General features: G+C 48.2%; 1 protein-coding gene across 1 annotated transcript in view; it reads left to right on the top strand.

The window, feature by feature from the left end:
- Nucleotides 1-6: 6 nt before the first annotated feature.
- EPAS1 (endothelial PAS domain protein 1) overlaps nucleotides 7-12,448 on the top strand; it is an 86,794-nt gene continuing 74,352 nt past the window's right edge. Inside the window, exon 1 of the mRNA XM_046663048.1 lies at nucleotides 7-540. Coding sequence (XP_046519004.1) covers nucleotides 515-540 — 26 coding nt within the window. The 5' untranslated portion in view covers nucleotides 7-514. The remainder of the gene's footprint in view (nucleotides 541-12,448) is intronic.

The raw sequence follows: 12,448 nt of genomic DNA, 5'->3' as shown, positions 1-12,448 counted from the left end.
TTCGAGAGCGGCCCGCTCGCAGCTCCGGCGCCCGCCGCGCTCTCGCCCCAGCTCTCCTGAGGGGGCCGTACAATCCTCGGCAGTGTCCTGAGACTGTATGGTCATCTCAGCGGCAGCGCCCGCCCGGCCCCGGACTCTTCCAACTCCCGTCGTTCGAGCCACTTCTTTCTTCTTCTTTTTTTTTTTTGAAAACCCAGAAAAGTGACTCCTTTTCGAGGGAAAAAGGAACTTTGATCTCCTTCTCGCTGCCTTCTTTTTGCGTTTGACAGCCTCCTCCCACTCCGTTCCCCGACCCCGCCTCCTCGTGCAGGTTCCTCCCGGTCACCTTTCTCCACCCTCCTCCCCCGCACCTAGCCAGCCGCCCGCAAACTTCCACCTGACTGTGCGGGGCGCTCGGGACCTGTAACACCGGCCCGGCCCAGGGACTGGGCGAGGGCCACAGCGAAGGCAGCGGCTGCAGCCCCCACCGGCCGTGGAGCCCAGGTGCTTGGAGTCTCAAAGGGCCACCGCGACAATGACAGCTGACAAGGAGAAGAAGAGGTAAACGGGCGTCCGAGCCGGCGAGGGGGCTGGTCCGATGGGGTGGTGGGGCTGCGCGGGGCCGGCGCGACCGAGCGCGGCTGGGAGAGGAGTGCGGAGAGGTCTTTGAGGTCTGAGGATCGGTTTGGAAGGTGCTGAGGGAGAGAGCAGGTGCCCCGTCTGGGGACGCGGAGCTGAGGCTTCGCAGTGGAGAGTTCTGGGGCCCGAAGGAGTCGGGAATCTGCGCCCGCAAGGAGGCCAGGAGGCCGAAGGAGATAGCCCTGGAGGTCGGAGGTGCTCCTGCCGTGCCTTCCAATCCCCCTCGCCCCCCACAGCCACGCACCAAACTTTCGTGGCCAGCACGTTGAAATGTTTCTGGATTGATTCGACTCAGGACAGCTTTCGACTTCCTCGCGTCTCGCGTGTGGGGCAGCACCCACTTCTTTCTTTTCCTCGGGACCCTTTGGGTCCTTCCAAATGAGCTGCTATGCCCGCGCTGCGCCCCAAGCTGGCAAGGGGCCGGAGGCGAAGCGCGACGCTGGGACGCGCCCCCGCGGAGGGGCCAGGACGCAGCGAAGGGCCCCACTCCGGGTCTCCAGACCCCACTGAAGCTTGGAGAAACTCCTTTCGTAGTCCCGCACCTTGACTTCGCGGGCGAGTGGGTAGTGGGCCGGGCTGCCTCGCAGGGGCAGGTGTCTTGGTGTGCGGGGAGGGGATGGCGACACTGGGCGCTCTCAACAGCTCCGAGTATCTCTCCCCCAAGAGGACAGAGAAGGGCAGCCACGGTCTGCCCGCTTGCCCTCGCCAGCCTCTCGGCACTGGGTGAGAGGCAACTCCGGCCAACTCTCGCTGCCCTCCCGCCCCCTCCCGGCCGCTCCCGGCCGCTCCCGGCCCGGCCCTCGGCCTGCGACGGTGCGAGCGCACGGCGCGGCCGCGCGGACGTGGGTCCGGGCTCGCCGCCTGGCCGGCTCCTCCTCCTCTCCGCTGGTGCTGCCCGGGTGGGCTGGAGCTTTCACTCGGCGCGCCTTGGCAGGGCTGGGTTGCGGGGACTGGAAGGGAACGCGCGGCGGGCTGAACAGCCTGAGCCGCGGGAGATCTGTTGCCGGGCGGCCAAGAGCTGGTGCGGGGATGGGGACCCAGCCGCGAAGGGAGAGGGTGACTGGCTTCGAGCCGGGGGCCCGGAGAGCTCAGAGCCTGGGTTCATTTGCTCGTGTCCCGATTTCCACTGCGGGACCGGAGCCAGAAACCGCGTATCCTCTGGTCGAAAGCGGCGGTTCCCGCCTCGGGCACCGATAAGGATTTGATAAACGGGAGCGAATAGCGCCCGTTCTGGCTGGGCGCCCGGGCCCTTCGCTCTCGGATCGCTAGGGGGAGGAGAGCCTGGCTCCCCCTTCCGGGCCGCGGCTCCCCCTCCCGCGTCACTGTGGCGCCCCCGGGCCTGAGACGGGTGAGGGAGCCTTGGCCCGACCACCCTGGGCCCTGAGGCCGCGCCCCCGGGGGCCTCGGAGCAGCCCTGGAGTCCTGTCTCTTTGAAGGGCGGCGAAGCAGGGAAGAAACTTTAAGATTCCAACGCATTTTGTAAAACCAATATAGCCTGTATCATAATGCCAATAATAAGGACTGAACAGTCAAAAAACAAAGTTACAGTCAGCTCCTTTGCGCGCGCTCTGGCTCCGCAGCCGGCGAGGGAACTTGTACGTTTTACAACTGCGATGCCAGTCGGTGAATGTCGCAATCACGTAGGTGGGGCCTGATGGTAATCTTGACAGATGTGTGAAGTGTCAGCTTCTCCCGCGCTGCCAGCGCCGGGTCCTGTGCATTATTTTAATCGTCGCAAGAAATTTGGGAGCGGGGGAAAATTTATTTGGACATACTGGGCTGTAGTGGCTCCTTCGTTAGAGATAGAGGGAGCCGGAATGGGAGCAGGAAGAAAGTTGAGTCATCGGATTCCGAATTATTCGGGAGAGCGGCGGGTTTAAGAACCACTGCGGGGATTGCCTGTGAGAGCTGGTGGCCGCCGAGTGTGTCTGCGACTTGCCTTGATTTTTGTGTCGCAGACTGGCAGGGCAAACAAGCGCGTCCCTCGCCGTCCAGAGTCCAGTGAGGGGTTGTCCAATTCCTATTGGGCTAATTGTTTTGAGACTTATTTACTTTTCGCGTCTGGCTCTGTTTGCCAGCTGCAGGCTCCTTGCGGGACTAAAGTGTAATTAAAATATGTGAACGAACACATTGAAAGTTGGTGTGTCATATAAGTGACTGTCCTTCGCTTTCCCGGAGCACCTCACAAGTGCAGTGTGGTGCCTGCCCAGGGGGCTCTCAGATCTTGATTCTGGGCATCAGTTTCTTAAGAGTTGTGATTCTTCTGGTTCAGAAGAGCCATTTCTTCCCCCGAATTCAATTTGCAATGTTCCTTCTAACAACAATCCTTCAAGAAGTGGGCAGGATTATTTTGTTCCAAAACGTTCATGCATTGATGGATAAGTTAATGTTTAATAAGAAAGAGTTTGCTTTCTAAACATTGGCTGGCTGGCTGGCTGGCCGGCCTCAGTAGGGAATATCAAAGTGTGCTCTTTTGGTGGTAGTGGGCATTCCCAGTGACGTCAGAGATGGTCAGAAACTGAAGTTTGGGAAGGACACTGTACTCACCTTTCTGCACCCATCTGTCAGGAATGAAGTGGAGGTCTCATTGTGTGTCCTGACTCTATGAAGAGCTGAAAAGTGTCTAGGTGACTTATCTCCTGGTAAAACAATTTCTGAGAGAGAACAGCCTGGAAGTTCTTAGGTACCTGGGGATTGGAGAGTGGTTCAGGTAAATGTAAATGAGATCCTTGGATAATCAGGGACCAAAGTCCATTCCCAAAGCCACACCCAGCTCAGAGCACCTTTCTGGAAGACTCTTTGGGGCCAGCAGTGAAAGGGAAGTCAGAGACATCTGGATCAAAGCTTTGGAACTGTCTCCTCTTCCCCCTGTCAGCTGGATGTAGTTATTCCTCTGCTAACTTAAAATCAAACTCCATCTTTTTCCAATTCTGAAGGCAAAAATATTGCTGGACAGTTTTTCTTAATTTAAGTGTATTTTCTACAAATATTCCTTCAACATTTGATATGTGCTTCCACTGCGTTACAAGAATGCGGGGATGATGAGGAATTGATGTAACATGTTATAGGTTCAGGTATTTAAAACTTAATCCACATAGCTTCCATGAAGCTCAAAAGAATTCTGTGGCTACAGGTTTTTTCAGTGTCACTAATGGAGAGCTTAGATTTTATAAGGGACCATGGAAATTGTGTAAAGTTTCTCTTTCTGGATAAGGAAACAGACCCAGAGAGGTTAAGTGACCTCCAGACACAGGGAAAGTTGGCGCTGGTGAGAATCAGAACCCTGGTCATTACTTTAAGTTTTCCTGTTCTTGACAAAATAGTACCCGCAGCCCTGAAGTCCCTCTGGACAGTGAGGGTGATTTCCAAAGGATTAGCCTGCCCTCCTCTAGCCTCCTCCAAACCAGTGAACCTTGTAGGAAGGAGATTTGCTCTTCTAGACAATTATAAAAGACTTCAGGCTGCACAGGGGTGATTCTGTTTGCTTTTTGCAAAAAAGGAAGCAGAGTTGATGCTAGTTCCAGTGTCTGTAAACTTCGGGAAGTATGAATTCATTGTTTTAGTTCTCTCCCTTTTTTTTAACGTAGAAAAAAATCTACTTATATGTGGACCTCATTAAACAAAACCAAGGCAAAGGACTGTTCCCAAGTGGAGCAGATTGCTTTGTGAAGTAGAGAGCTCCCTATCAGCAGAGACATTCAAGCAGCAACTCGATTGATTCCTGTAGTGGCTGACTTGATATTTTCACCAGGAGTGACAACCGTGAGACTAAAGCTGTTTAATTCACTTGGAATGTAAATCAGTCAGTCTGTCTCTCTGTCTGTCTGTCTCTCTCTCTATGTATCTGTGTGTGTGTAGGGTGATCCTCAACTTTTTGGGAATCTATTGTATAAAATGTTTACGTATGGAAGGAACCAATTAGAGAATTCTTAGTGTTCCAGGATTTTATCCCAACACATTTGAAAGTATTTGCTGTCATTAATTATCTCAAGATTTAGGTTTTTCCACTTCTCAGGAAATCTGTGCAGTGGTATTTGCTTTTTTGTGTTTTCCTCAGTTCTGCCCCGTACCAACATGAGTGTTCCTTTTCATTTCAGCCTAATGAATCTTTCCTTTTGCTTTCAGCACTGTCACTGGTAGTTCATAACAGGCACGGCTTTTGCCAATATAAGTTAGCAATGTTTGCTTGTAGAGCCCCCAACTGCCCTTTAGCCCTACTCTCCCCAGTACCAGTGTCTAGTCTCCAGCTCTGCTATTCACACTGTGATATAAATCCATAAGACAACACATTTGTATCGAACACCTGTTCCTACTCTAGAATGATGAAGTGATACTAAGAAATAGGGGGCGTGGTCCTTGTCTTCGAGTTGCTTAGTTTGAGGGGAAAAAAAGGACACACGAGGAAGCTTAACTAAAAATATAGGTAGCTAGCAGCTTACATGTGACTTTTCTGTTGGGATCAAATTGTTTGAAGCTAAAGGTAAGAAGCTCTTAGTAGCATTTCAGGCAGTAACCACACACAATTGTTGAAAATATTGTGTGTGTTTGAGGGTGAGAGAGTTGGTTCATAGTTTTCCCTAGAATCATGCAAGGTTAGTGCCAACCACCGGCACAGAGGCTGGCTCTGAGGGAAGGTCAAATGAGGGTAAATAGTGTTGGGGATAATGAGAATAAAGAAAAAGTGGAGGTTCAAGAGTATGGTACTTCGACACCATAGACAGAAAGGCCCCCGCAGTTGAAGGTTTGCTGTTCTTTACACACGTGCTTTGGTGAGGGTCTGGAGGGAGGTGTCCAGGAGGGCTCCGGGAGTGATAGTGATGGAGGTTCTGGTCCCACTGAGGAGAGCAGTGGAGGCAGCTGTGCTCTAGGAAGGCCAAGAAAGGAGAGGGAGCTTCATAACCTGGGCTTTGTGAATGGGCTTCAGGGAGTCACCCGTAAGCCTCTGAAACTGGGTGCTAGAATGTTTTTTATTTTCTTGAGGGAAGTCTGTTCAGCTCTCAATAGCCTTTCAAAGGTTCTATGATCTGGATAAGGCAAGCCCTTGCTCTTAGATGTCTGATTGAGTGACTGCCTTACATTTCTGGATCTTTCTATTCAAGTCCCGGATAGTTCCTGCATTTGACTGCCAGTGTCTCTCCCTGTCTTAGAGATGGGGGAGGTGGGGGGTGTGTGCACCTAGTGAGATTCTGCGGTGCAGCTTAACCTTACCTGTCCCTGGCTGGCCTGTCGATCCACCTGCATGTCTGCCCTCAGGAGCGGAAGGAAGGGGAGTGGAGTGCCCTGCACAAGGTTGGTTCTGATGTGATTCATTTTGTTAATGCTTCTTAAAGCAGCCATGAAAATTTATCCTTACGTTTTCCATCATCTTCAGTTATTTGGAGGTCTTCCATGCACTAGGAATTTTGTATCCTTAATAGAAATAAAAAAATGGTAGGAACAAACAAAAACAACCCTAACACTTAGATAGCAGGCACCGCCTCAGAACTTTGCATAGATTAACTCTTTTAATCCTCATAACAACCCTGTGAGATAAGCTCTGTTATTATCCCCATTTCACTGATGGGAAAGCTGAAGAATAGAAAGGTGAACTGCCAAAGGTCAAATAGGTAGTGTGGGTGGGGCTGCGATTCAAACTGGGCAACCTGTCTCTGGAGTCTGTGCTCTTACCCAGTGATCCAAACTGCCTTACCTGACCTAAGATATCTATAAAGCATTTCATACCGTGCCCGACTCGTGGTAAGTACTCTATAAATGATAACCGCTTTTGTTCTTGCATTTGTAGTTATTATAATCACTTCTCTCTTTTGTGACTCACCACTTGTATTGAACCTCACACGCAGACAGGGATTGAAGGTCTGAAGGGTAGACTTAGAAGTCCTGGAAATTCTTATTTTTCGTGAGTTTTCCTCAACTCTGATAGGAGGTGGTTCTCTGCTGCCCCCAAGAAGTTCAAAGCTTTCCACCTCCCACCCTTAACTGGTGGCAAGACGTCAATAATTACTTTAGCCTCGGACTCCATTGTGCAGAAGGACCTGTTAGAAGCTCTTCCTCTGTGGCTTCTAAAGAACCATCTCCAAATCAAGATGCACAAGACTTCCTCTGGCTCTTTTGATCTTTTGAAATTGCAAACACAGGGAGGAAAGAATGGATGGGGGAATAAAGAATAGCTATGATCGTCGCGATAATAATATGCTGCATTTTTATAGAGCCCTTTCTCTGATGAACCCTGAGCTTTCACAGCCACCACACCACTGGCCTCTGCATTGGGAACCTAGGAGGGCTTCTTGCCTTTTCCCAATGCTGTAAAATGTAATTGCATCAACACATATCATAACAGAGAGAGAAGCAAACCATACTGGCAGTTGCACGTCACCTATGTGTAGTAGCCATGCGTGGGTACGTGCCACTCACAGCATCTGCAGTTTTCAAGTAGGGGTTGAGTGTAATTTGTTGCCAGTTGTCTGGTCCTGCTATTGAAAGCTGCAGACCTGATCTGCAAGTATAAAGTCAAGAAGAGTGGCGGGGCCCTTTGAGATCTCTGGAACCAAGGAGACAGATGCGGAATGGACCAGAATGTTATCTACTTGAAGTGGCCTTGTTTTTTTTCTAATTTCTCAAGAAATACTGGTTTGTGTGACTGCCTTAGGCTGTTTCCAGAGGCCACTTGTACATTAGCGAAACTCTTATTATGTGGCGTGACCACCAGAAGTTTCACGTGTTCCCAGGAGGCACATTTTTTCCCCTTAACTTGGAAAAATTCTTCAGTTTTAAAGTTACAAGTAACCTCTGCAAGATAATGCCTCTGGGAAGCAGTGCCTTTTCTCATGTGGAAAGATATTTCAAAGAGAGTGATTTTTCAGTAAGAAAAATGACCCCATTAAAAAAATATATTTATCTGATGTGCATCCATCTGGCATTTTCCCAATTCTACAAAGCCATGGAAGTGGATTGTTAGAACTCTCTTCTTATATTCCTCCAGTGACTTCCTGCATCCCCTTTCTATGGTACCCTCCAATAAAAAAATCAAACCTCAGAGGTTAGTGGTAGGAATCATAAGAGATTAGTAATTTTTATTGGGTCCCACATGAGTGGGAAAATGGCTCCATTATGCTGCTCTCATGTTGTGATGGTGGAGGTTTGCCCTCATGGCTGTTGACTGCCCGCAAATGCTGGGGGTACAGCCAATATCATGGGCTTTGTAGAAGTTAATCAACTCTGTAACAGCTTTAGTCAACTCTTTTGGTCTCCTTTTCTCCCTGCTCTCAACCTATGACTGTGGGAAGTCAGTGGTTTGCTGCAAATAAGAGGACACATGGGCTCAATCTGAGACAGTTCAGAAGCATTTTATAAATCATTTAAAATATGTCAGAGTGTATGAGTATTTTTTTGTAGTAATCATTTAAATCGCTGTGCTGTGTGTCTAGCCAGACTGCTCTCTCTGTCTCTTGATGTTGTATTCATATTAACAAATACATGCATTTTACTCTCGATAAAAAATTTTCATATTGTCGTCACTTGGTACACTATTTGTCCTGTTTGCCTCTGTGTCGGGGGTGGGGAGAAGGAAGGGCAACCCGTCATCCTAATTTTATATTTGGGAAGTTGAGCTGCTGAAAGAAGCAAACCAGGCCGTCTGTGTTGAAACCTAGAACTGGACCCCGGAGTCGATGGTGAGGCTAGGCCTCTGTGTGTCCCCTTGGGTTCCTGCTACAAGGTGATGAAGAGCCAAGAGCACAAAGTGGGTGATTCACGTTTCAATGCTAACTATTCTCATTACTAATGAGTAATGACAGCAAATATTTACAGGCCTCCTTCCTACCTTTATGACTTCCTGTTGCTGAAGCACTTTGGAGTGTTGAGAAAGATTGTCCTGGAAAAATACGTCATAAGCAGTTGCAGGGAAAAGTGGCTTTAAGCACACACAAGAAAATCGGTTGCTTGGCTCTGTTTATGAATTCCATGTGGAAACAACAGAAAATTATGCTTGTCAGGGGCTGTTTGAGGGTTGATCCATTCTTCCAGACTTCAAAACAAAATTTAAAAAGTCAATTCTGGACGATCAAATATACGGGGAAATGGGACATGTGATGTTTTTACAGAGTATTCTAGAAATGGTAGGACTGTTCAAGTTACTAAAGTAAAATTTTGAGTTAAAGCACAGGTCGTTTTCTAAACACTCTTTTATGAACATATCTCTGTAATATTTTTCTGAATGACAACAATTGTGCTTAATGGAGTAAAATCAGGATGCATAAAATGTGCCGTGTGGGAGATTCAGGGAGCTGGAAGAATATCATTCACTTTATAGAGATTCCAGGATAAATCCTGATAAGGCTCATTTATGTATTTGGTTTAAAGAGCTCTCTAGTGAAATTGGTTTCTTTAGTAAGCGTCTGTAAACCACTATACCCTTGTATTTCTCTCCTCTGTTTCCAAGAGTTCTCAGATGCTATTTTAGAATGGCAGCATTCACTCCAGCACTGGCTGAGGTTGATGAAGCTAATTTTGGTGCCCAGGGTATACGGGAGAGAGAAGGCATCTGCAGAGCTAAAAGGGCTTTCTGGTGCCTGGGTTTGAAGCAGCATGGTGTTACCAGACATACCACATTTCACCTTTAGAACCTTTATTTGTGTACTTGCACAACAAATGTTTACCCAGAGATTAAGATAAGAAAAGTATGAAGGTCACATTTCACTGGTGACAAGGGAGCTTCTATAAATTTAACCATGTCACCTCACAGTAGGAGTGTGTCTTTTATTCCATACCAGGGATGTAGGGGAATTAATGGTGGGTGAGGCATGGGAGCCAGGCCCTTCTCAGTTTTTTGGCTTCCTTGCCTTCACCCTGCATGTCCTGGCTCAGCTGACATGCTCCTCCCATTTGGTGCGCCCTTTGGGGTGGTCAGGAAGATGGGGAAATCCTAGTCCACTGTGTGGCACCCTCACTCTCTGAGATTTCTGGTGTTTTGTGGAAGTTAGTGCCCTGTGCATTTCCCTGCTACCTAACTGGCTAGGAGGGGGCCTGGCTGCTGAAATAGCTTTGCTAGCCTCTCAGAGAGGTTTGCATGGTGCTGATACTGGCCCTATTTTAGGCCTATTTAAGGCTGAGTCGTCATGTCCTTGGAGCATGGAGAGTCTTCAGGGTGAGAAAGAGGTTTCTTTTGCAGATTTGAGTGTTTCTTAAAGATCTCCAAGGATTAGCTAGCCACAAACAGAGCCTGAATGAAGGCATGGATCCTCGGCCCAATTTTCTTTCCAAAGGCAGCTTATGTGGCAGTGGAAGTTCATCTCATTGACAGTAAGGGACCTCACCCCAGCTCTCTCACCTCGTTCGCCATCACCCGACATGCTTCCTAAGCAACTACCTCTGCCCCACAGGCTTGTTCACGCCCCCGTCACAGGACTCATTCCCACCTCTGGTCTCTCACCCTAGTCCCTCCATCTTGGATGCTGTCCTCTCTTTCTACTCAAATATCTCCCACTTTCCTAGTGAAAGCCTAACTCCTACACAACCCTCTGTAGTAATTCCCACAGTGGCACCTCCCCCTCCACTTGTTTCTAACTCTTGGTTATGTTTGCCAAAGAGCCTGCCTGATTATATTTCCTTGTTATCTAATGACATTTTATGTGTTCTTGTCTTTCCAACAACATTGCATGTTGCTCAAGGGCAAGGATGTCTAACTTTCTGATGTGCCCTATAATACTTTGCCTGTTTTGAGTCCCTAAAATCATGCTTAAAAAATATCGTAGAATTGCTCTGTTGATGTCCCTTGGGTCACTTGAAAAGCCTGCCTTTTAGGCTCTGCTTTTCTCATTCATATAGATTTGAACCCTTTACTCATTTTCCTTTTAAAATAAAAGAAAGAAAAATGAAAATAAAAAATTGAGGGGGCCCACAGGCAGGTCTTGTTGATACATAGTTTTACATCCTTGTATTGTGTCAAGAATGCCCAGTACACCAAGGCAAGTACCAGCCAAACAACAGAATGTTCCAGGTTAACCTCAAAGTTAATAAAAGCTGGATGGGAAAGAGTGTGCCAGGGAGTGCCAGCTCTCTGCTTGGAAGTCATCTTCCCTGGGGAGCCTTCCCTCATCAGCAGCTCATTTATTACCCCTGTATTTGTATGGTCCTCAGTCTTTATTTTATTATTTGTGTGCTGCTTTTACAGCTTACTTCTGAGCGAGTGAGTGAGTGTGTGTGTATCTGTGTATCTGTCCCTGATCACTGCTTGGCTGGTAAGCCCTTCAAGAGCAGGGATCCAGTCATCTTTTTCTGTTCTTTCTTCCCCCAGCACCCAGAACAGAGGCCCCCATTTGGTGCCCAGTAATTGTTTGTAGACTCAGTAATTCTGTCTGTGTCAGGAACTTTGGAAGTGTCATGCAGAGGGTTAGAGGCACAAGCAGAAACTTTTGCTCAGATCACCTCACCCATCCTCCTTTGTCACCCGCCATGCATGTGGTAAGGTTTGTGGGGGTACTGGCATCATCGCTGTGTGTAAACCTTTCTAGGTTACCTACCAAATTCAGGTGCCAGGCCACAGTGAGGTTGCAAAGAGGCATTAGATGGAGACTGCGCTCAGAGTGCTTATAGTCTAATTGGTGAGTCAAGGAATTCCTAAAATGATTTGTTTAAAACAATGCGATATGGTTATGGTAGTTAGTGGTTGTCCTAGCCCTATCTTTAAGATGTTGCTATCTTGCAATGAAGTCAGAACTAGCTTAAATAAAACGTTGAGCAAACTATGGAAGATTGATAGTAATTGAGAGTGAATAAGGATAAATCTTGTGTGTTGCGAATAGTTAAAAGGGAGGTGATAGATTAGAGGGAGGTTTAAAGGAGGAGCATTTAGGTCTTGAAGATTAGGTAGAATTTGGATAGGCAGATGGGTATGGGGCATTCCAGTTGGGTTGAACAGCTTGAGTAAAATGAGGAGGCAGGAATAAACAGGGTGTACAGGCCAGGGGTGGTAAGCCAGCTCCTTCCAGAGCTGAATCTGGAGCTCTGTTAATGGAAGGGAGACGAAGACCAGGCCTAGGCTGGTATTGGGAAGTTTAGGGATAGTCCCCCTGACTCATGTTGTGATAGAATCTTTTGGCCACCTTGGGGCCGTGGGAGCAGTGCCTGCCTCTCTTAGGAATTAGCAGGACCTAAGGGAGCTGCTCAGGGGACCTCCGTTATCTTCCAACCAGGAACCTGGCTCTAGTGTGAGCACCAAGGGGTGGTTGGAGGAGGCCTTGGTTGCCCTCCATAAGAATGACCTCAAAGAGTACAAATGTCCTCCCCATGTCCCTTAGGAAATCAGTCGTCTGCACATGTCCCCGAATCACTCTGAAATATTTTTCTTTTTGGACTATACCCCTCAGGGTAATAAATGCTTCCCAGTGTGCAGAGGGGCGGGTGGAAGGGGACAGCTTACTGTATTCTAAAATAGCTTCCTTCAGGCTCTGAGGAGGGAGTGCAGTCACCTCATCCTGTGTTCTCATTTTGATGGCAAAGTCTTTGTCCCCTTGATAATTTGATAAGGGCTTTCGTTCTATCTCTTCTTGCCCTTTCTCATTCAGAGTCTGGGTTTTTGAGTCTGATCATTGTAGAAAGATAGGACAGTCCCTTCAACACTCCACTATTTGCAGGGAGAGAGATGGCCAAATCCAAGCCAGGCCATCCCCTCTGTCAGTCTCTGCCAGTAACTGTTCACTGCGCTCCCTGTGTGGAGCCCTGCAGCTGAGCAGTTCCTTGGCCTTCTCCTTTCCTGTTATGTGGCTACACCATTCCCTAAAGCCCGAACTCGATGTTCTTGTCCAGATGCTGCCAGAAGAGAGAGAAAAGGAGC

Source organism: Equus quagga, chromosome 5 (assembly GCF_021613505.1).
Source record: "Equus quagga isolate Etosha38 chromosome 5, UCLA_HA_Equagga_1.0, whole genome shotgun sequence".
Classification (NCBI taxonomy): domain Eukaryota; kingdom Metazoa; phylum Chordata; class Mammalia; order Perissodactyla; family Equidae; genus Equus; species Equus quagga.
Note: the sequence above shows the minus strand (reverse complement) of the source record. Positions and strands in the feature narration are given on the sequence as shown.